The 21,874-nt window shown below is 51.0% G+C and overlaps 8 protein-coding genes across 10 annotated transcripts in view; 3 read left to right on the plus strand and 5 right to left on the minus strand.

The window, feature by feature from the left end:
• PPTG_00247 (hypothetical protein) overlaps positions 1 to 986 on the minus strand; it is a gene marked incomplete at its 3' end in the record, with an annotated part of 3,318 nt that extends 2,332 nt beyond the window's left edge. Inside the window, exon 1 of the mRNA XM_008891626.1 lies at positions 26 to 986. Within this exon, the coding sequence (XP_008889874.1) occupies positions 26 to 656 (631 nt within the window). The 5' untranslated portion in view covers positions 657 to 986. The remainder of the gene's footprint in view (positions 1 to 25) is intronic.
• A 3,039-nt stretch (positions 987 to 4,025) lies between these two features.
• On the minus strand, positions 4,026 to 4,712 carry PPTG_00248 (hypothetical protein). The gene has a single exon (XM_008891627.1). The coding sequence runs from the start codon at positions 4,464 to 4,466 to the stop codon at positions 4,080 to 4,082; it is 387 nt and encodes a 128-aa protein (XP_008889875.1). The 5' UTR covers positions 4,467 to 4,712; the 3' UTR covers positions 4,026 to 4,079.
• Positions 4,713 to 5,180: 468 nt separating this feature from the next.
• Positions 5,181 to 6,830, minus strand: PPTG_00249. 2 transcript variants are annotated; one of them, XM_008891629.1, is made up of 2 exons: positions 6,228 to 6,768; positions 5,181 to 6,176 (listed from the first exon to the last, which is right to left on the minus strand). In XM_008891629.1, exons 1-2 carry the CDS (start codon positions 6,766 to 6,768, stop codon positions 5,476 to 5,478), a joined length of 1,242 nt encoding a protein of 413 aa, XP_008889877.1. In that variant the 3' UTR covers positions 5,181 to 5,475. The 2 variants fall into 2 exon arrangements, with proteins under 2 accessions (XP_008889877.1, XP_008889876.1); XM_008891628.1 differs by having other exon boundaries at positions 5,303 to 6,830.
• Positions 6,831 to 7,782: 952 nt separating this feature from the next.
• PPTG_00250 (hypothetical protein) lies at positions 7,783 to 9,746 on the minus strand. Its single transcript, XM_008891630.1, has one exon. It carries the CDS (start codon positions 9,615 to 9,617, stop codon positions 8,061 to 8,063), a length of 1,557 nt encoding a protein of 518 aa, XP_008889878.1. The 5' UTR covers positions 9,618 to 9,746; the 3' UTR covers positions 7,783 to 8,060.
• A 1,061-nt stretch (positions 9,747 to 10,807) lies between these two features.
• Positions 10,808 to 14,785, minus strand: PPTG_00252. 2 transcript variants are annotated; one of them, XM_008891632.1, is made up of 4 exons: positions 14,030 to 14,785; positions 13,807 to 13,956; positions 13,617 to 13,728; positions 10,808 to 13,547 (listed from the first exon to the last, which is right to left on the minus strand). In XM_008891632.1, exons 1-4 carry the CDS (start codon positions 14,771 to 14,773, stop codon positions 13,423 to 13,425), a joined length of 1,131 nt encoding a protein of 376 aa, XP_008889880.1. In that variant the 5' UTR covers positions 14,774 to 14,785; the 3' UTR covers positions 10,808 to 13,422. The 2 variants fall into 2 exon arrangements, with proteins under 2 accessions (XP_008889880.1, XP_008889881.1); XM_008891633.1 differs by lacking the exons at positions 10,808 to 13,547; positions 13,617 to 13,728 and having other exon boundaries at positions 13,742 to 13,956.
• PPTG_00251 (hypothetical protein) lies at positions 10,958 to 13,387 on the plus strand. Its single transcript, XM_008891631.1, has one exon. The coding sequence runs from the start codon at positions 11,522 to 11,524 to the stop codon at positions 13,145 to 13,147; it is 1,626 nt and encodes a 541-aa protein (XP_008889879.1). The 5' UTR covers positions 10,958 to 11,521; the 3' UTR covers positions 13,148 to 13,387.
• A 92-nt stretch (positions 14,786 to 14,877) lies between the features above and the next one.
• Positions 14,878 to 16,912, plus strand: PPTG_00253 (hypothetical protein). Its single transcript, XM_008891634.1, has 2 exons — positions 14,878 to 15,470; positions 15,545 to 16,912. Exons 1-2 carry the CDS (start codon positions 14,901 to 14,903, stop codon positions 16,769 to 16,771), a joined length of 1,797 nt encoding a protein of 598 aa, XP_008889882.1. The 5' UTR covers positions 14,878 to 14,900; the 3' UTR covers positions 16,772 to 16,912.
• A 608-nt stretch (positions 16,913 to 17,520) lies between these two features.
• PPTG_20693 (hypothetical protein) lies at positions 17,521 to 18,402 on the plus strand (the record flags this gene model as incomplete). The annotated part of the gene is made up of 2 exons (XM_008892891.1): positions 17,521 to 17,553; positions 17,962 to 18,402. The coding sequence occupies 2 exons, from the start codon at positions 17,521 to 17,523 to the stop codon at positions 18,400 to 18,402; spliced, it is 474 nt and encodes a 157-aa protein (XP_008891139.1).
• Between the last annotated feature and the right edge of the window lie 3,472 nt (positions 18,403 to 21,874).

A 21,874-nucleotide genomic window follows, 5' to 3' on the forward strand; every position in this document is an offset into this window, starting at 1 on the left:
CCACCGCTAGCACCGCCAGACACACCGCCTCCGATGCCACCGCTAACGCCGCCGCCAACGCCTCCCTGAGCACCGCCACCAACACCGCCAGACACGCCGCCGTTGGCTCCACCGCTCACACCACCGGACACGCCTCCATTTGCACCGTGATCCGCACTGCTGGATACGTTGACGTCTACTGAGCCGGATACACCCTCTGGTACTCTTTTCGTGGAACCTGAGATGCCTCCCTTCGCCCCGCCATTTGCACCGCCACCCTCTGAAACTCCATCTTTGGCTGATCCACCCCCAATGCCACCTGAGCTATTCTTGTCGGTATCCTCACCCTTTGTCTGATTGGTATCATCAGTTTTGGTAGGGGCGGGAGTAGAGCCTTCCTCTGGTTGTGTCGAAGGTGTCGTTGGGGCAGGAGTGGTAATTGGGGTGGCAATCGGGGTCGTAGTTGGAGATGGTTTAGTTGGGCATGGGGTCAGGGCCACATCGGTTGGCGTGACCGATGGCGCTTGGGTCAACTTGGGCAACTCCGACGACTTCGTGTAGGGGTCAGCGTTTGAGATGTTTTGCTGGGCCTGTTGACCGATGTTTCCAGCTTCCGCGAGAGATCCCATTGCCGCCGCAATGACTGCAAGGTGAGCAATAATCTTGGTAAGGTTCATCCTGGACAAAGATACTGGAAACGGGACAGAGAAGACTTGGACTTGGACTGCAGGAGAACGCTGAAGGGTGAACTACCTCGACGTTGCTGTTGCTACTTGGAAGCAAGTTTGAAAATGAGCGATGAATGAACGCCTGCAGTAGTTTCCTACGGGGCAATAAGATATCCTCCTTTGTAGTTCGAGTGTTTGTGGGGGTGACCTGCGGGACGGCGTACGGTAGCATCCTCTACCAGAAGCACAACACAGCAGTTAGCCTCTTGTGGGTGTGTGAACACGATCGTCTTGTTCCACAAGATTATTGGCTCCCAGGTGGAGATACGTGAGGAATAGAGTACTCGCTCAATTGGTAAACAATGTCTTGCGACTGCCTGTTGCGACAGTACATGCATACTCAGCTACTTGCAATCTCAAAATCCGGTTACCGCATGGTTGCTAGTCAGTCGAACCGTATAGCGTGGTGCACCTAAATTCTATCAAACAGCATAGCGTTTACCTACCCGCTTAGTACCGGTTTTTTTACGGTTATATTGTCCGATAGTTAAGTCCAGAAAAATCGGTAACTGTTTCAAATCCGGACACTGTGAAAAAGAAATACCCCATTTTTGTGTTTTTGGTCCTCTTTTATGGGTACATTTACTATTAGGACCCAATATTGGACTATTTTGAGTTGGCTCCGAATAACCCAAATAAACCTTGCCGTTGGATGGCATTCAGACGAAAGAAAATTTTAAATTTAATGGGTTTTTATCGTCTGAATGCCATCCTGGCCAATCAGCATGCGTACCGACGTAATTTTGGAACTATGTGTTATAAAAACGATAGCCAATCAGCAATCAGCATGCGTACCAACTTTTGATGCCAACCAAATGTTATAAGACATTAATTTATTGTAAGAGTTTTAAAATTAAAAAATGAAGTTTCTGTCAAAACAACATTTAAAATAACAAAGTCGTGCTTTGCCCGATGAAGCTCTGAAATTTAGCAAACCTACGGAGGATACCTGACGACGCATCTCCTGCGCCTGCTTCGCAGCCGCAGCATCTGCTAGTTGCTTTTATCACCCTTTCCTAGCCACTGACGCAGCGGCAGTCAAGTTGAACGTATCATAGTGAAGAGGCTGTTACATGCACCGATGCGGGAGTAGAGTAGGTTTTATATTTATATTTCTATCAATGAAGCTTATGAGCCGGTCACTTTCTTGCAACCTTGCGTAATATTACTAGTACTCGGTCCGGACGACACAGGTAACATTCAGCTAATTTATCAGTTTCACATTAACATCAAAGATCAGAGGTTTATATTACTTATAGTATTTATGCCTATATTTCTAATCGGCATCGCTTTAGACAGGACTTTAATAGCTGACAGAATAATACCTCGAATCGGATCCCTTCTTAAACTCTGAAACTGAAATAAATTTCAGAGAATTGAGTTGCCAAGTTGAAAAATAGTTGTATGCCTAATATTTTTAGATTTTAACAATATTGACCATTCAATTTTTTCGTCGTTGTTGCTCCCTCGTATGCTGGTAGAGAGAAATATAATTGTTTGAAGAGATGGTCAAAAGTGTCCAGTCTTTTTGGTCATAGATCGGAAACGATACATATTGTCCTTCATTTATCGAGATACGATCCCGTGACACCACTATGTACCTGATAACGATGATCTAGTAGCTGGTATCGTCAGGTTATTCCGAATTCAAAGAGATAAGGACCTCTTCCGACCTGCCAAGGTTGCGGATTTTCATTGTGTATAAGCCGATAGTGTGGATGTATTTTTCGAAACCAGGCCCATAAATTTTAGCATAATGCATGCTATTCTTCATGGTAAGTACTTAGAAAGTATATTTTTGTTGGAGTACTTGAGTAAAATAATACAAGTATCGCAAAACAAAATGCACAAAAACGATATGAAGGAGGAATTGAATTGCACTATAGACTGGGCAGCGGCATATATCGGCCCATATCATTGACGATTCTGCATTGTCATTGATACTGGTCCACAGACTATGCGTGGTTTCGCTGAGATCACTTGATCCTGATCCTCGGCCACTCCGCTATCAAAACAATATCAACATCAGTACTAAAACCGGGTATTATATCATAGTATAAGAAGCAGGTACTCTTGCGATTTAGACCAGATTTCCTACCGTCGTCATTAGTAAATTCTTGCACTCACCTTCATCAAAACCACCACTTCTGCCGGCGCCTTCCTAACGCGTTTTGTAATTTAGCTACTGAGCACGAACATCCCTCCATGAAATTTACGCTTACTCCCTAAACCATTCTATAATGCGACCGCTCAATACACCAGACGAGCAACATACTCGCCACCAATGGCACGCTGTAGTAGCGAAGCCACTAAACTTGATAAACAGACTTATCATTTCCGTAATAATGGTTCAGTCGTCTATCGATTTGCATGTCATAGTGTTCAAAACGGTACTGTCCGTTTGATCTTATCTTCACAAATCAATGATCCTGATACATCGGCTCATCGATACCCTTTGATGTTGATACAGGAATCCACAATTACGACACAGTAATTGATATGAACCCTTGGACAGGGTCGCGCTTTCAGTGTCGATTGGATCCTACAGGATCACCAAGTAAGAGTGAAGTTGGCTTCAAGAGTAATACAGGCTCTGGTGAAGGGACTATTAAAGCGATTGAGTGGATCGTCCCCAAACCGTTGACTTGGATGGCTCAACTCAATGCGAACGATTGAAACCAACGTCTGGCTATCTGAAGCGGGAGAATTCCAGACGATGATGACGACTGGTTGTTCCGATGATTGCTTGCTATTCAAATGTATTAGTCGACCTACATGTACGGAATGCCCTGTCAATTACCTTTATACTGTGTAAGGATTTACAGTCTTGGATTGAACACGAATTCATGTTATGCAACCCGTCTGTCATTTTGCAGTGAACTTTCAATAAACGAAAAGCTGATAGACTGCTGGAGCTATCATCTGAAGGCTTTGAATTGCAAGCATTTTCGTGTCGATAAAACAGCGACCTCAATTCGGTCAGGCAATTGTTTAAGAGTCATCGTTACCTATAGCTTCCTAGTTTTTTCTTCTTCATATTGAAGGGTGATTTTTTTTTCTGATCCACCAGCCTGGGATGCCTGTTTCGACCCCAATCGGTACACAAATACGCAGGAAACCCACAGACTGTGCAAATTTCTAGCTATCATTGCGTCGTTGTAGAGATCACCATGCAAAGATTTCCATATATGCCCCGGACTCGACGAGATGTATACTCGAAGTTTCAATGGCACATCGAAGGTCGTCAAACCAAGAACCAAACCAGTTTCTGTCATGCAAAATGCAGTTTTACTTAAACTACTACATGAGCTAAGAAAACGAGCTTTCAGTTTCTCAAAAGACTGACAATTTCTAGTCCTTAACAGCGTTAGGCTATGGCTGGGTGTTCGTGTACGGGTAGCCGCCGTTATTAGGCCTGCCATTGTAAATCGGCACGTTCGCAGGGGCGGGAGTGGCTGTCGCGTTCTCACTTGAATAGCTGCCTTCAGGATCGTGCGTCGCTGGAGTGGGGTAGGGATATCCACCATTGTTAGGGCGTCCATAGTAAATTGGCTCGCTTGGAGGAGTAGGAGCCTCGGTCTTGTTTTCACCAGGCTTTACTGCTTCCGGTGTGGTGGCGGGGTACGGGTAACCACCGTTGTTTGGCCTTCCGTAGTAGATTGGCGCGTTCGCGGCGGCAGGGGCAGCATTAGAAGCTGCTGCAGTGTGATATATGGAGAGCGCCACGACCATGAGGGGGAAGAACTTGCCCGAGTTCATCTTGGGCGGCCTAATGGAGGCAGAACAACGCTAATTGAGGAGTGGCAATGGCTGAATCACGAACAGCACAACAGAGCCAGCTCATGCTCGAGATTTGAGATGTGGACAGGGTTACACGCGAGCAATCTATCGGGATTACCATGTCTCTAAACATCCACATACCACCAGGACAGTAATGCATCGACAAGGACTCGCTGGTCGAGATCCGCATCCACTCGCTGCTGAAGAAAGAGCGTGCATGCAACTTGAAAACTCAATTATAAAATAAATTGTCAAATTCAGAAGAGAAAAGTCGTACGATCAAATAATTTATTTTCTTTTTTGATCGCGGATACTGCAGGTGAAATGGCCATAACGGTAAGGGTAAAAATGGCGGATATTTATCACTGTTAATCGGATACCACAGCGAGCCCCAACTGATAAATGTATCGAGCGATACATTTATCAGTTGGGACCACAAACAATATGATTGGACAAAATATGCTGCAGCTTTAATTAAAGTATACGTTTCGGTAAAATAATGTTTTAAAAACACAGGACACCTCACTCGTAAGCTGAGCCTGGAACATCAAGTGTTCGCGCACTGTGATACTGCCGTCAAAAGCAAATGATGAGTTGGAACTATTTGAAGTGTTGTTTGGCTCACATACCTTCACTTCGATGGACAATCTTAAGTCCCCAACGTTGAATCAACAACCTGTAAAGGACGATTTTGCGCTACAAAAAGTATTATCCTACTCCCGTAACTCCACTATCGGAAAATATATGCCAGCGTCTGTGGTACAATGCCCCTCAAATGAGCACAGCCTTAAAGGACTGTTTTGCTGATAGTCACGCTTGTCGAATGTGCCAAAACAAACAATGATACGTTGTCACTTCATACCAGTTTGAATCGGTTTGTATGTCGTATTTACGCTATGGGAGATATACATACAGTGTCTTTGTCAACGACAAAGAATGGCAAGAGTGAGTGCTCACAACTGCATCGTCTTCAGGATCGGATAACCATCTAGTGACGAAGGCGAGACTGCGTAGCGGACTGCTGCGTCGTCGACTCGTCGGACTGAGTAGCGGGGGTTGTGATGCCAGTCTTAGTCGCTGGAGTCGTGACCGTAGCGGGGGCGTCGGTAGTTGGAGCCTCGGTAGCTGGGGGTGCCGTCGTAGGAGCCTCGGTAGCCGGAGGTGCCGTCGTAGGAGCCTCTGTAGCTGGGGTCGCAGGTGTAGCGGGGGTAGCCGGAGGAGAACCAGCAGAGCCCTGGGTGGCAGGAGGCTGGTCACCACTGGGTGAGCCTTGGTCTGGCGTAGTCACAGTACCGGTCCACTGATCCGAGTTGTTGTCGCCAGGGCAAGGAGTCTCCGCGGAGTCTCCACCGACGTTTGGCCACTGGCCACCTTGGCCACCTTGGTTCCATGATTGACCCTGTCCATTTTGTCCCTGCCCTTGGTTAGTGTTGTCGCTCGGGCAAGGCGTAGCCGCGGAATCACCGCCTTGCTGTCCGTTACCTGTCCAGGACTGGCCACCTTGTCCCCACGAATTACCTCCTTGACCACCTTGCCCCCACGATTGACCTTGGTTCGTGTTATCGCTGGGGCATGGCGTAGCAGCAGCGTCACCACCATGGTTTCCATTACCAGTCCAGCCCTGGCCACCCTGGCCACCTTGGCCCCACGAGTGGCCACTCTGGTCGCCCTGGCCCCATGTCTGGCCACCTTGGCCCCACGAGTGGCCACTCTGGTCGCCCTGGCCCCATGTCTGGCCACCCTGCTGAGAGCTGTCGCCGGAGCACGGTGTAGCAGCGCCTCCGCCTTGGTTTCCACCCTGACCCCAGGATTGGCCACCCTGACCCCAAGACTGGCCACCCTGTTGAGTGTTGTGGTTGGATTCACCTCCTTGGTTCCAAGAATGTCCTCCCTGTTGAGTGTTGTGGTTGGATTCACCTCCTTGGTTCCAAGAATGGCCTCCCTGTTGAGTGTTGTGGTTGGATTCACCTCCTTGGTTCCTGATCTGCCCACCTTGGCCACCCCAGGACTGACCCTGGTTCGTTGTTCCGGTGGGCGTGTGGCCGCTTTGACCGGCTGCGTCGGTCGAGGTGTGGCCGCTCTGCGTCGCGGTGTCCGTGGAAGTCTGACCGGTTTGCGTCGTAGTGGACTGCTGGGTCGTCGAAGTAGTCGGTGTGGAGACGCCGCCGCCAGCGCCAAGCTGACGTACAGCGTGGCCGGTAGCGGGGACGGAGGCTTCGGCGAAGGAGTTCATCGCCAAAGCCACGATGGCGAGGTGCGCAACCAACTTGGTGAGGTTCATCTTGAAGCGTAGCGAGAAGTAGCAGCGGTGAGTGCTAGAGCTGGGAGAACGATGCTTGTCGGAAGCAAAGTAAATTGAAAAGTGAGAGACTGAGAGAGGATCGAACGCGCGAGTGTAGAGTTTCAGCTCTCGGACAGCACGATAAGGGGGTGCACTCGAGCGATGTGCCGTGCACGGACACCGCTAGACGCCTTATTCAAACAGCAAGATGCAGAGTATCCACAACTCGGTCCAGAGGCACGCGGAGATGGACATCCACCAGACAGATTGGCAGAGCTCCCATCCGGTGATCCTTCAGAAACGAGGACAATATCATAGTCGAGCATAGCGTAATGGCGGGGACGCCTCCACATGGCGTGATAGGTTCTGCATCGAGAGAGCACGGAGACGAGGACACTGTTTCAAGATCACTGAGCCGTCAACGTGGATCGTACGCATTAGCGCCGATGGCGCCTTCCCAAGGACGTGTAGCGCCTTTTCCGAGATAAAAGTGCGATAGTTACCTGGGTGGCGGCGTCCGCCATCGGCCGGAGCCGGAGACGTGTGTCCATCAGCTGTCGCGTTCGCGAGGTGCCTGCTATGGTTGTGATTTTTTTGCGAGCGATTGTCATGGTACTGTAAATGGATACTGTGGGCACTTTCGGTGCGAACTTCAAGGTATTGTCGTTGTTCGCACTTGTTTAACACAACAGCAAAAAAAAAAAAACTAAGATTCAGGAGGATGCTTATCAGTGTTGCACAGACATGGATACGTAGTGCAGATGAAACAACAACGCTAGCATTGACTATGACATTGAGCGTTCGTGGCATCGTCTCATTGCAAAAGATAGCTGCTGCACGTCAATTCAATTGGTATGGCTCACCCATACGAAAGGAACTGGACGTCCGCGCGCGCGTTGACAGCTATTATACAGGTCTAGCTACCAGGTAAAGCTTGGCGCCTTTACCCCACGAGCAGGTTAAGCCTTCAGGTACCAGCTAACCACTAAAGAGTTTTTCCAGCTCTGTATGGCAGCATGTACAGCGTATTAGCAGTAATCTCTGCGACCCTTGCACAGTCCCCCATCAAACACAGCACGTCTTGATCTCCCGTACTTGACATTGGAAAGACCCGCCTCACAGGAGAAAAACACTATCCTCGTGTCGTCTCTTCAAGTTGAAGGTAATACAAATTCATTCAAATAGTAACATGCAATGGCGACAAGAAGCAAAATGCGAATGATGCCGTGAAAGGCGAGTCAAAACTGCCACAACGAGAATGTGATGGTCCTTCTTCCCGTCGAGAAGAACGCTTAGTGGCGAAGTAAGCGGCGTGACTGTGTGGCCGACTGTTGCGTGGTGGAGTCCGCGTACGAGTCGGCGGATGAGGTGCCCGAGGTCGATGTCGTCGTGGCCGACACACCAGTCTTACCTGACTTGGTACCGCTGGTCAATTTCATTGACGGAGCCTCAGTGGCCGCGGAGGTCACGGACGAGACCGAACCGGTGCTCACGCCGTGCTTATAGTCCGGTGTAGTCCACGCTGAGGTCGTACCCGTGGAGCTCTGGTCACCCGAGCAAGGAGTCTGAGCAGATTCATCACCCTTGCCCGAAACGCTGACACCGATCGATGCCGACACCGTCGTGCCCGTGGATCGGCCCCACGTGCCAGTCGAGGTCTGTCCCTGCTGTTGGTTGCCGCCGACTGTCAGCGTAGATTGCCCTTGCTTCTGGTTGTTGCTTGTCTGCTTAGACTGGTCTGCCTGTTGGCCGCTCGTGCCCAATGAGGTTTCTGTCGACTGACCCCAAGTGCCCGTGGAAGCTTCGTTCTGACGGCCATTGCTGGTGTGGATTGATTGACCCCACTCGCCCGTAGAGCTCGCGTCTCCCGAGCACGGTGTCTCTGCCCGTCCAGAAATGCTCGCACCAACCGAGCCGGAAATGGTAGTCTGAGCAGATTGGTCCGTAGACATTTGTCCATGTTGCTGGCTGTTCGTGTTTGTATTCGCTTGCGACTCCCCCTGGGTTCCCGACGAATTCAGACTTTGCGCATTCGTAGAGGACTGCTCGCCGTTGGTCTTGGTGGACTGACTCCATGTGCCGGTGGAGCTCTGGTCGCCCGAACACGGCGTCTCCGCCGACTCACCGCCCTGAACCGTGATGTCCACACCGACAGAACCAGACACAGTCGTTTGGGTGGACTGGCCCTGCTGCTGTTGCTGCTGCTGTTGCTGTTGCTGTTGCTGTTGCTGCTCACCCGTCGAGCTGCTGGTGGAGATCTCGATGGACTGACCCTGCTGCTGCTGCTCTTGCTGCTGCTGCTGGCCGGCCGTGCTCGAGGTTGTCTCGGTGGACTGACCCCACGTGCCGGTGGAGCTCTGGTCGCCCGAACACGGTGTCTCCGCCGACTCATTGGCTTGGTTAGTGTTGGTTTGACCCCACGAGTCGGACTGCTGTCCGGCTGCAGTCACCACTCCAGTCCAAGTGTTGGTGTCCGTGTCGGATTCTCCGCTGGCGCAAGGGGTGTCGGCGGTGTCTCCAGATCCTTGATTCGTAATGTCGGTGCTTGTCTGGCTGTCCTGCGTAGTATTCGTAGTTGCTGTGGATGGAGTCGAGTTCTGCTGGGTTGTCGAGTCACTCGTGGCGCTGGCAGTAGAGTCCGTCGACGGGGACGGCGTCGCCGATGTACTCTGTTGAGTCGTGTACGAGTCATCAGTCGTAGGCGAGGAAGTCGTTGTCGTAGACGAAACACCGCCGCCACCGCCAAGCATCCGCACCACGGCGCCGTGATTTGCGACAGAGGCGTCCGCGATGGAAGTCACAGCTAGCGACGCAAGCGCCAGGAACGCGAGGATCTTGCCGATCTTCATCTTGTAGCAAGATGGCAGTGAAGTGAGCTTGGAAGGAGGTAGCACGCTCACGTGCTGGAGGAAGGAACGATGCTTGTCGAAGAAGCAAAGTAAATTGAGAAGTGACCTTGTTGTAGAGGGGCGAGTTCGAGTGCCCCACGAAGATCAAACGCATGGTGATATGCCATGCACAGCCACCTTTGGTCGTTGTCGGGTCACAGGATGCAGCGTGCATCTAGAGCTTCAACGCCAGCAGGACAACGAACGTAGCGCAGCGATGAGAGATACCCACTGGACAATATCCTGGGTTATCCTAGTCTCACTGCACTGACAGGCATCACCATATGTCAGGCACGACTATTTTCCAGCTCGGTGGTCACACTCATGCACCCGAACGGCGGAGATGAGGCACTGGAGACCTGAGATCAACGTCGAGACGTTGATCACCAGTGTTGTCGGTGGACAAGTGACTGTCAGCTGATGTGGATAGGAGATTGGCTTGTACCGGTATTCAGCTTTCCTGACTCAAGCATGATGGAACTGTGCACTGCACTATCTCCTCTACAGGTACATGTACTTCGGGCGGTGACGGACGACACAACTTTCGTAATCTCGCTGCAGCGTTCGCCCATATTGCACTCCTCGCAGGAGGTCGTTCAATTGGTACATGTAGTGATGCACGCTCAGCCAACACTGCCATTGTCAGTGCCAGGGCCTATACAGCCACGCATGACTTGGCTGTTGAGTCAAGATTTACTATATGCATTTTTTTTCATACTGACGCCAGTGAAGCTGCTCACTTGGCCAGTGGATATTCCTCTCGACAGTCGGCACGCGGCCTTTACAGTCTGATAGGGGTGGGACCTCCAGCTCCAGCTCACCACGACGGTGCCTTCACGTAGCACGCCACAAACGCTTTATAACACAGGAAAGTGGCAGCGCTGAGCTTCACGGTAGCACAGGGTAAATGAAAGACGGAAGCGTCGCCATTGATCGCATTTTGAGTTGGAAAGCACCAGCACCCGTCGTTAGTGAGTCAAGGGTACGATGACACGTGATCTTTCGTACACCGAAATAGTCCCGTCTTGCTCGCTACGTTGTAACGCTACGTGGTCGACAACGTGCTGATGGATACCAGGCCTCGGCTCAGTTTTTAGTTCCTCGACGGCCTCTACCGTACACGCCCCAGAGTGGGCAGTGTAGAGTTCACACAGGGGGCCCACCTCTCCACATGGGATCCTAACAGAACACTAGCGTTCATGTCGACACGAGCACTTTTTGGAAAAATTTATTTGTCGATGATCCTTTAAGGTCCTTTACACTGAAAAGATAGCGTACGCGGCGCAAATTTCAAGATGGACCTTGCTATCTTCATGAGCACAGTGTTCCCATGCGCCAATCTGAATCGATTCCAAACGCCTCTTGCCTCGATAGGCGATTACCAGGATGTAAGCAGGTGGTGTGCTAACAACTGCGAGACTTCATGCACACATCTGCCACCCGCACACTGTGTGACACAGTTGCTATGAAACGGGAGACACCCCACCTCATTCGCGTTGCAATAACCAGTAGACCGGAAATCCGCGTCCTTCACAGTACCTTGGGTTATGCTGACTTCTGAATCAACCGTAGATTTATCCTACAGCTGAAAGTCTCATAGCATATCACTGCAAAGGATGATCACAATGGACTCAATCCGTCTCCCGGCGGGGGTGAACTTCATAGTACTTTGATGCACTCTGGTGGCTTGGAATGGATAAGCCCGGCAGGATGAGGAAGATGAAGGAAGGCTGCTCAAAAGTTGTGTCCTATTCGATCATTCTTGAATTTGCTTCGCCCCCAGCAAGCCAAACATTCACACCCGAGCACCTGAGCTTGTAAATCTCCGCCACTAGCTCCATTCAGCAGCACCTCACACTTCCAGGATGAACCTCAGCAAGATCTTCGCACACCTCGCTTTGCTGTCGCTGGCCTTGGTCGCCACTGACGCCGTGACTACCCACTCAAACACTGTGGTCCGTCAGAGCAACGCTCTCCGCAACCTGAAGGCGGCCGGCACGGGAACTGGTGTCACTACGAGCACCTCATCGGGTGACTCGTACACGACGAGTGACTCGGCTACCCAGCAGAGCACGACGAGCGCGAGCTCTCCGGCAACCGACACGACCTCCACCACGTCAACGGATACGACAACGACATCATCGCCGTCTACTTCGACCACCTCCACCGGCACCACGACGCAAGGGACCGATACCACAAGCGGCACTAACACCTGGGGAACCAGCACTGGAACAGACACTGCTACCAATGGCGGCACGAACACCTGGGGAACCAGCACTGGCACGGGCACAAACTCTGCTGAGGCGCCGTGTGCTAGCGGAGACTCGGACACCACGGGTACCTGGGACGCCACCTCGACCGGCACGACCGACACCTGGGGTACGTCCGGCACGGACACCACTTCGACCGGCACGACGGGCACTTGGGGCACGTCAGGTACGGACACCACCTCAACAGATACGACATCGCAGCAAACAACTGGAACTGCTGGTTGGGGAACAAACACCGGCACGACATCGGCCGAGACTCCTTGCTCTGGTGACCAGAGCTCGACCGGCACTTGGGGAACCTCGACGGATACGACAGGTACCTGGGGAACTTCTGGTACAGATACCACTTCGACCGGCACCGCTCAGCAAACGTCAGACGGTGCAGAGACAACTGGAACGTCGAACTGGGGAACTACCGGTACTTCAGGCTGGGGAACCTCGACGGGGACAGACACGACCGCTACTCAGGGCATTTCGGGCAGTGCCGCGGGAACGAGCACGGCGACCGGCACGACACAGCAGACCAGCGGCACCGACACGACCAGCACTGATACCACTGGAACTTGGGAAGCAACGGGAACCACAGAACAAACCGGCACAGTGACTGCCGCCGGTGGGGATTCCACCGGTACGTGGGGAGCTGCTAGCGACACGCCATGCTCAGGATCTTCGGACACTACCGGCACGTGGGGAACGTCAACCGGTGCCACCGGAGCCTCTACCGATACGACGTCCGGTACTTGGGGGGCTACGACGAACAACGCCGAAGCACCGTGTTCGGGCTCGTCCGACACCGCTCTAGCGACGTCATCGGGAACGTGGATCGAGATCACCAACAGCCCGACGACCGGAAATTCCGCCACGGAAACCAATTCAGGCAAGACTGGTGTGCCGACTGCCACGAGTGCTCCAACGACCGATACGATTTCGTCGGCAACGTCCTCGACCTCAGAGACTGCGACGTCGGCTACCACTGCTCCAGCAACTCCGGCACCCACCACCACGTTGCCGGCCACCACAGCCCCAGTAGCGACGACTGCAGCTCCATCAACTTCTTCGGCCACGTCGGACACTACTTCGTCCACGACTACCAGCACCGGCAAGACTGGCGTGTCGACCACGACGACGGCGTCCTCGGGTACCTCATCGACCAGCTCGGATGAGTCCACCACGCAGCAGTCGGCCACGCAACAGTCGGCGCGCCGCTCGCTTCGCCACTAATCGATCTTCTCAGCGATCAAAACGGCATCGACGCATTCGCTGCCATTCGCTCAGATCGAGCACCTCGCCATTCGATGTAATGCGCAAAGCAGCACAATCTCTGGAAGCGCTAGTCTCCGTTCATTTTCAGTGTCGTAACCTGTGTAAATCCACAATTTCCACTTGGCCTTGTCTTTAAAACTTGGAGCTAATGAATAAATCTACAAAACTCCGTTTAATCCGACGTTTCAGACTTGCCCGTCCAAGGCAATCGATCCAGAAGTTAAAGTTGATGCTTAGTTTTGTTGCTGGCCATTGGGTGTCCAGTTTTCCTGCTGCTCCACCGTTTTGCTTCGTTTCTTCGGCGTTGAAGCTTTCTTCGACACCTTAGCATCGCTCGGGGGAGCAGATCGAGAAACTCCTGGTCAAATCGACAACGAAGCACCGTAAGCTACCGCAATGTGGATTCATCGAAGAAGAGGGTACGTACCTGGTTTGCTAGGTGTCGGCGGGTTTGACGTCTTACCGCGTCGGCGTTGTGAATACTCGAGCGCTGCTGTCATTCGGTGAATGGCCTCTTCGGTGGCAATAACAGCCTCTCGCTACATGGCAAAACCCAGAGATAACAGTAAGATAAACCGAATTATCCAAATCTAGACAATTTAGTACCAGTAACGAACCATTCCATCAACTTGCGACACCATATTCTGGTACTTTGCCTCGAGGTAGTTGCATTTGGCTTGTGTAGAGCGCACTTCTTGCTCCAACATCTCGATTTTCAGCTCTCGATCTTCACGTAGCCTCCGTTCACTATCGACCTCCTTCTTCAGCTGTCATTAAATCCACACACACACACATTCCGTGTCAGTTTTAACCCGAATAAAACCCAGTCATTCACCGTACCGAATCCACTCTGCGAGCCAGCTCCAGGCCGATCTCCAGCGATTTATAGCACACATCTCCAAGTCGAGTCTCTGCGTCCGCCTCCTCTCCATACTCTTCCTGATCTTCTTCTTCTTCTCTCTCCGGCTCAATCTCTTCTCTTTCCTGCGCTTCTTCCTCCTTCAACTTCGTCGCTGACCCAGTCCTCGCCACTCTGGGCGATTTGCTCCTCTTCTGTGGGCTCTGCCAACTGCGTCTCTCCGTTTCGGTCTCTAACTGCCACAACATCCTCTCCAGCACCTCCAGCTCTGTCTGTAGAGTGGCTTTATGCTCTGGATCCATTCTTCCCTCTTGGAAAGACACTGTATTGGCCTTTCCTGCTCTGCGTCGAGGCGTGGGCTCCTCGAGATCCATAGAAACGTCTGCGAACTGCAGCCGTCGCTGCGTATTGAGCTCCCCCGTGTCCTCCACATCCGCTAGTCGAGTGGGTCGTTCTATGGCCTTCTCTGAGTCTTGTGGCGTGCTCCACGCGGAGCTATGGGCGCTTGCGGCCTTGAGTCGCCGCCTAGAAGCAGATGCGGCAGGACTGCGGGCTGAAAAATGCGCCGTGCTCAGCTGCTGCAACGCGCGCTGAAGCTCTTGCTGCTGGTTCAGCTTGTACTGCGAGTCGTCCGTCAGATACGAGTTCCATTCGGGCTTGCGGCGTGCACTACGCGGCCGCGACGGCGTCGGAAGCGCACTCTCATTCCATCCACGCCGCTTCATGGCGTATGATCGGGTTTTATTAATTCATAGAATTTGTGTTGACTCTCATATCAGTTATGAAAGACTAATATATTAATTTATAGAGATCAAAACAAGCATTTCAAATTTGAGAGATCAATTGAAAACAATGGCACAGTACTCGCCGCCAGAGTGGGGGTTGTCGGGGCGCAATGCGTTCGGTATCTACCTGGAGGTGATCAAGGGTGGCGTGGTGGTAGAGACCTTGCAGTTGCCTCGCAGTGATGGACGCAGCTACGTCTTGGCTGGGCGCATGGAGACCGTATGCGACTTGGCACTAGCTCATCCGTCCATCTCCCGAACGCATGCAGCACTGCAGTTTGACGAGCAGGGCGCTCTCTTTCTCTGTGATATACACAGTACACACGGGTGCTTCGTCAACAAGAAGCGCATACTGGCTGATGAGTTTGTGAGGCTGCATATTGGAGATGTACTGGGTTTCGGAGAGTCCACACGGTTGTACGCGGTCTGTGGTCCGCCAGAGTTCTTACCTGCCGAGTACGAGTCGTTAAACCTGGCAAAATTTAGAGAAAAATTGGAGAAAAATCGGGAAGAGAAGAAGCAGGAGGATGGAGGAGCGTCGTGGGGATTTAGAGAAGATGCAGAAGAAGAGGAGGAGAGTGAGGAAGAAGATGATGCAGTCAAGAACAAAGAGGAGCTGCCGGATTACCTACGAAACGTAAGAAGAAGAAGAGAAAAACAAGTATTTATGATACTAATATTTATTATTTTTTTTGTTGTTGTTTTTTTTAGTTCAAGGAGGAGGATCAGCCGTACAAGTCGAGCGTGAGTCACTCGCAGGTGAATGAGAAGGACCAGAAATTGTATCAGCAGCTACAGACTCGGATCCGTAAGATGGAGAATCTCAAACTGGAGAAGTCGAGGATACTGGCCAAGCAGAACCAGTTGGATGGTTTGTCTGAGGGACAGCAACGTACGCTGGAGCGCAATGAGCAGCGAATTGAGGCCTTGCTGAAAGAAATTGACGGTCTGGAAGCCAGGATTCACGCCAAGAACGACCAACGAACGAAGACTGGTAGTGCGTCGAGTTTAGCTATACGGAAGAAACGGAATATTAACGAGGAGCTGTACGGATACAACAGCGACGAAGACGACTTCTACGATCGAACGAAGGCGAATCAGCAGAAGATTGCTGCGCGGAAGCAGAAGGTTACAGGCTCGTCTACCACTCCTGGGAAGACTGCAGCGATGACAACCGAAAGAGCGCCAAAAAGTGAGGTACTTACTGCAGAATCGATCCAAGCTAATGTCAAGAAGCTGGAGGTTGAACTTGAAAAGCTTCAAGACGATCTGAGTGCTGCGACAGCGACAGCTAAAGCTGATGCGAACGACGCCCCACCAGATACCAAAGAAGCAGACTCGTTGGATTCGTTTATGGCAGAAACGACGACTCAACTGCATGTGAGTGAGGTAGACACGCTGACCAAACGGAGAGCAGAGGTGGAGACGGAGCTGAAGCGCCAACGACAACTTCTCGCAGTAGCTACACCTGCGATTGCCGCTCTTCCAATCCAGAAGCCAGCGACCAAGACAGTGAACGAACCTGTTGAGAGCAATTCATCGGCTCCTTCGTCTGTAGAAAACACACCAAGTCAAGATCAAGTTTCTGGTGCTGTTTTTACGAAGATAACTGAGCCTACCGCGCGAGAAGCGACCACGAAACCTGACACCCTACCAATGAGTACGCCAACTTCGGAGAAAATACTCGTTCCTACCAACAGTGCGATGCCGGCGTTTTCCGATGCACCCCGAAATCACTCGGAGAAGGATTCACCGGCACCGAAGCGACGGCGCGTTTCAGGGCCAGCCATGGGGCCACCGCAGCAAATAAAGGCTGCGAATGGAAAGCAGCACGGCGACGACGCATGTGTTTTAGAAGGAGGAGACCAGGCGTGGGTGCCACCAGCAAACCAAAGTGGTGACGGTCGTACGAAGCTAAATGATAAGTACGGCTACTAACTTCCAACACATGAACCAGTGCAACTGAGGCTACTTCATTCTACATGTAGTTTCATGAAAATACTGTACTCGGGGGCACAGCGCAATGTTTTGATCAATAAGTGGAATAATAAAACGAAAATCCAACATATAGCTCCAATATCTCAATGATTGTTGATCTTGTTGACGATTTATTTATACTTTGCAAATTCTTTTTGAAAATATTTTTTAAAATGCAAAATAATAAGTATGAAATGTAACTTGAGCAACTTAAACCTAAGTACCAGTTCAAAATGTAAAACCATTTGCCGCTGGGATGTATTCAAATAAATGTCAGTGGCGCACTCAGTGCAATAGTGTCATGTCGATAGCATGCCACTTTAATCCCATAAAAACAAGTACCAGTAACTATATACTTATCGTATACCTTAACAACCATAAAATGTACAGCTTCTTGACAGGTCGGTCGGGACAAGTCAATTTGCAGGACATTGTCGATTTTAATAACTCAATCACAATACGACCTTATCATTACAACCTTCTAAAAAAAAGCTCTTATTCAAGATGAGTATTGAATATGAGCTCGAAGTGAACAGCAATTAAATCAGTATTGACTTACTGTACAACATTTGTATAGCCGGACAGGGTAGTTTTTTTATACTTACAGAAAAATGCACTACCAAAATAAAAAACCTCATTATAATAATAACAAAACGTGCAGCTGCATTACTTATTCCGCTTCAACATCATCATCACTATATCTCTCGAACATGTCGCCCGAGTCACTAACAGCGTCTTCAACAGTATTGATGCGCTCCAACTCCTCCACTAATTCATTTACTGGCTCCACACTTGTCGGTTCTTGTGTATCATCAGGCTCATTGGGGTTACCACCCGGACGACACTTCAAAAGCCCAGCAAACCCACTTTTAATGACGTGAGCACCCAAGTTCTTCCAAGTTTTCATGATCCACAAAATTACATCTCGTCTACTCGGAGGAATTAGTTTAAACGTAGTCGGATCTTTCTTTTTGTGTTGCACAGTTAGTTGTGATGTTAATTCACGAGATAAAGCAGATATCTCAGGGAGGGGTGGTTTTGGACGACTTCTAAACAGTCCAAAACACTTCCGGAAAATGACCGAAATTCCGTTCAAAATCCAAAACTGACTAAATCACCAGACAACATATTATCAATGAGAGGTTCCGTAGCTCGCGACCGAACCGATACTGTGGCGAGGCAGCGACTTGATCGAGGAACCTGAGTTAACCAAGGCGATCAAGTACTTGGTCGAGCTGCACACAAGATCTAGTCGCTCAAGATCAAGGCTCGCGCTAGCTGCCAGAGCTGGTGCGCGCGCTGGTCCTTCGGCGTATTCGTGCGCGCACAGACTGGCGCATGAGCCTTCGCACATTCCGAATTCCCCACCCGCCCTCGCGCAAGCGTCCCAAGTCGTGGGTCTGCTCATGGAAGGCAGTCCGCTGTACTTGCCGGACACCTTGCAGCACGTGAACACACCGGACATCGACCAATTCCTGCACAAGCACAACGGCGTCAAGGGCATCGAAGGCAACGAGCTCAAATACGGCGACGAGCTCCAGTTCGGTGCCGTCCACACAAGGAAGAGCGCGCGGCTGCCGATACGAGGATGACGAGATCCTGCACCAGCATCTGACCAACGAGAAGCAGTCGAAGGAGCAAGGTCGCGGCTCTGCGTGCTCCAGATCGCTCAAGACATGTGCTTTCGCGCTAGGAGAACACGTACAGAACGACACCGATCAGGAAAGCGCTTTCTGGACATGCTCAGGGTGTTGCTGGAGCTATGGCAAATGTGCCAGCTGCTGCTGCTGCTGCGTGGCGGCGAGCACACACTGGCGTACGACCTGGCGCTTTGACAACACGAAACCTGCCTCAGGGCACTGCTGAAGCGGACACATAATAACATGAGCGGCTCATGAAGCAGCCCAAGCCGGATCCATCCAGTCAATGTTCCCCCGTATTGCGGTGACTTGTTGGTGGTGGCCCGAGTGCCGCGACGTTACTGGCGACGGCTACCAGTTGATGTTTTCACCCAATGCCAACTCGCTCGCCATCACCGTCCGTGCTGCGACGTACTGAAGCTGCTGGTGTCGATGCCTGGACGTGCATGAGAGGACGAGAGTGACAGTACGGAGTGGAAGGCCTCATGTCACTACCAGCGCAATACGGACGAATTCGGCAAGTCGACCACAGGATAATAAAGCTTCTGGAGGTTATGATGGCCAAGAAAGAGATGATGTAGAGCCGTGCGAAGAACTGGTACGAGCTCGCGGTTGTTCCTAGGCAAAAAATACTATGGCCAAGAACATACAAAACTGTTTTGAGTCATATTGTTTAATGGAAGTTCAAGATTCTGTGTCTACACTCTCGGGACACGACTGGTGACGTGCAAGATCTAGTTCATCCTTCTGGAGCGCACCGTAATTGATGTAGACAAGCGCAAGCATCTCGACCTTCTCCACAGACAATCGATTTCTTCGCTTTGAGTGAATGTGGTCGAAGATACTCCAAGCCCTCTCGCTTGCTGCTGAAGAAGTCGGCACCGCAAATACAATGTCTGCTAGCTTCTTCAGAAGAGGATATTTCCTCTCACTTTGCGCACCCCAGTAGTCTCGCGGGCTGGATTCTGAATATTTTGCGCGTAGAGCTTCACCACCGCTCCGTTTCAAGCTTTTGAAGCTGAGAAGCTCGGCAGTTAATGCAGGAATACCTGTACCCGATATCAATCCGCATCGTTCGGCCAGTGTGCGTACTTGGTCGTCAACTAGCTCGTCGTCAGAACCTACGAAATCGTCGATGTTCATCGATGGGTCCAGCAAGAAAGCTACAGCCATTGCGTTTGTGTGCACGTATCTCCACCGTTTCTGAATATTCCAGCGAAAGAGGCCTTGGAGATGAGCAAGACTAACAGCGGTAAGATGTGTGTATGCACCATCGGCTTGGAAGGTCTCACCAATCGGCTCATTGTTGTTCGCAGGTGCATTTGGGGTCACACTTGCAGTTGCGTCACTGAGAATATCAATGCCAGTCAGAGTTTGTAGTTGTGCAGAATCGCACTCCTCCGACTCGCTCTCCGATTCGCTGCCCGCCTCGGATAATTCAGGTTCCGGTTCCGGGGACGTCACACCGTACACGGTGTGATACCGCAGCCACCTAAACCATCGATAGACCCCAGAAACAAAGCCAGTGTCAGCCTCCAGAGCACCCAGGGCCTCAATAATGGGGTCAAATAGTCGGACTATAGTTCTCAAGCTGTTCCAGAAGACATCGTCGCGAACCAACGCTATCACATAGAAAAGTTTTTTTCGGTTTGATGCAGTCCCACGATATCGCTCCAAGAACTGCTCATAATCTGGATCCAAGAAGAGTTTTCCAGTGTCTCTCGGCTATTCAGCACATTGCGAAGACAAGCATGCACCGAATACCACCGCGTTGGGACCGGCAAAACGAGATTTCTGGCCTTGGAGCCCACGTCTCGTACATCTTGCTGCAGCTGCTTGAACTCGTCATAAAGTGCTAGATGATCCCGTACGTAGCGAGTAAGCGCAATGGCTCTTGATAAAACTGCCTTGATGACTGTACACTTGCCGATGTCTTGCATTAGTAAATTCAAAACATGGGCCGAGCATCCACCACTAATCACATTTGGCCGCCTACTCTGCACATGACTCGTCGCACTTCTCATATTCTTTGCATTATCAGTGACAACGCCAACCACTTGAGCTGTTGTCTCGTTCTCCACTTCTTCAATAACTTTGTCAATTTCTCCAGCAAGATAGCGCGCGGTATGCTTTTTTGATCTTGCCGACCATGACGACCAAAAGAGCGAAGGTAACCCCGGCGCGACTACCATAAAATTAATAATGCTTCACCCGTTTGTATCCGTCCATCCATCAGTAACGAGCGACACGTATGTGTGAGTATTAATCATCTGGATGACCTTCAAACGAATCTCATCTCTCACTCGTTTTAGCAGCACCATACTGAGCTTGTGTCTCGAGGGTAGCTTGACAGAGGGAGCAACCAGAGCAATAAAGTCTCGAAATACTTGAGCTTCCACAAGAATGAAAGATAATGCGCAGACAAAAAACACCCGAGCTAGAGCCATATCAAAAGCATCTTGATCAATATCACGTGATCCAGGCCCCACATTTGGATCTGCTCTTGGCGCTGGTGCTGGTACAGGTACCGGTCGTAGCGCATTTTGAACAGCTCTCGGGACACTAGGGCACAGGTTAGGCTTTACCAAGTGGTTCAACAAGTTCCCACTTGGTTTACCATTCTTCTTGAGCATGCCGCAGTAGATGCACCGCCCGTGTTTTTTGCCGTTTTCACGTTCAATGGTGTAATGCTTCCAGATCGTGTCACGCGGTCACCCGGTCTTCAATGGCGAAGGTCGTGGCCGCCTAGAAGATCCTGGAGTACGTGGGTTACGTGGCGTGTGCGGGGTCCTGGGGGATCGTGTTGGAGTTGACGATGCTGGCGTACGAGGAGTCCGAGGTGACCTCGCTGAAGTTGTAGAGCTGGAGGATCGAGCCGGGGTCAATTGACGTGGCGACGCTACGGGTGCTGATTGTGTGGGCGCGTGCTCTGTGGTCTGTGTGTCTTGCTGAGGTGAGAACATCACTTGGCGTGTGACCGGCTGCGACATCAAGACATTCCTTGACGAGCCTCGCTCGGGCGTTTCTCTTTGATAAGGGCTGTAGCGATTAGATCTCCGTGAGGTGGGCGACCGCATCGCCCGTCGTGGTGATGAAGCATCCCACAGTGCATGAGAAGGAGGTATGGGCGATGTGTTCGCTGGAATGTCGGTCGCAGCGTCTTGAGATGTCGCCATGATGAAGCGTCTAGTCAAGGCGTCAATGGGTTCGCGGCAGCTTTCAAAGATACTTGGTGCACTGCGTTTTGGACTTTTGCACACTTCTAAACTGTTTAAAACTTTCTAGTACATTTAAAACGTTCTTTACTCTTCCAATCCAAAACCATCTCTAGTCCGAGTCGTTGACAATTGTTGACGCTGAGGCTTTTTTTACGGACTTCTCGAAGTGTCATTTTCGACACACATTGGTGAGTTATTATCATCAT

Source organism: Phytophthora parasitica (genome assembly GCF_000247585.1).
Source record: "Phytophthora parasitica INRA-310 unplaced genomic scaffold supercont2.1, whole genome shotgun sequence".
Taxonomy (NCBI): Eukaryota; Oomycota; class Peronosporomycetes; order Peronosporales; family Peronosporaceae; genus Phytophthora; species Phytophthora nicotianae.

Bases quoted from the DNA above. Each gene is read 5' to 3' on its own strand.
- PPTG_00249 (XM_008891628.1), bottom strand. From the start codon at position 6,768: ATGAACCTCACCAAGTTGGTTGCGCACCTCGCCATCGTGGCTTTGGCG.
- PPTG_00248 (XM_008891627.1), bottom strand. From the start codon at position 4,466: ATGAACTCGGGCAAGTTCTTCCCCCTCATGGTCGTGGCGCTCTCCATA.
- PPTG_00252 (XM_008891632.1), bottom strand. From the start codon at position 14,773: ATGAAGCGGCGTGGATGGAATGAGAGTGCGCTTCCGACGCCGTCGCGG. The intron at 13,957-14,029 runs GTACGGTGAATG...ATTTAATGACAG, and splicing joins TGGCTCGCAGAGTGGATTCG to CTGAAGAAGGAGGTCGATAG. The intron at 13,729-13,806 runs GTTCGTTACTGG...TTTGCCATGTAG, and splicing joins TGTCGCAAGTTGATGGAATG to CGAGAGGCTGTTATTGCCAC.
- PPTG_00251 (XM_008891631.1), top strand. From the start codon at position 11,522: ATGAACCTCAGCAAGATCTTCGCACACCTCGCTTTGCTGTCGCTGGCC.
- PPTG_00253 (XM_008891634.1), top strand. From the start codon at position 14,901: ATGGCACAGTACTCGCCGCCAGAGTGGGGGTTGTCGGGGCGCAATGCG. The intron at 15,471-15,544 runs GTAAGAAGAAGA...TGTTTTTTTTAG, and splicing joins TGCCGGATTACCTACGAAAC to TTCAAGGAGGAGGATCAGCC.
- PPTG_00250 (XM_008891630.1), bottom strand. From the start codon at position 9,617: ATGAAGATCGGCAAGATCCTCGCGTTCCTGGCGCTTGCGTCGCTAGCT.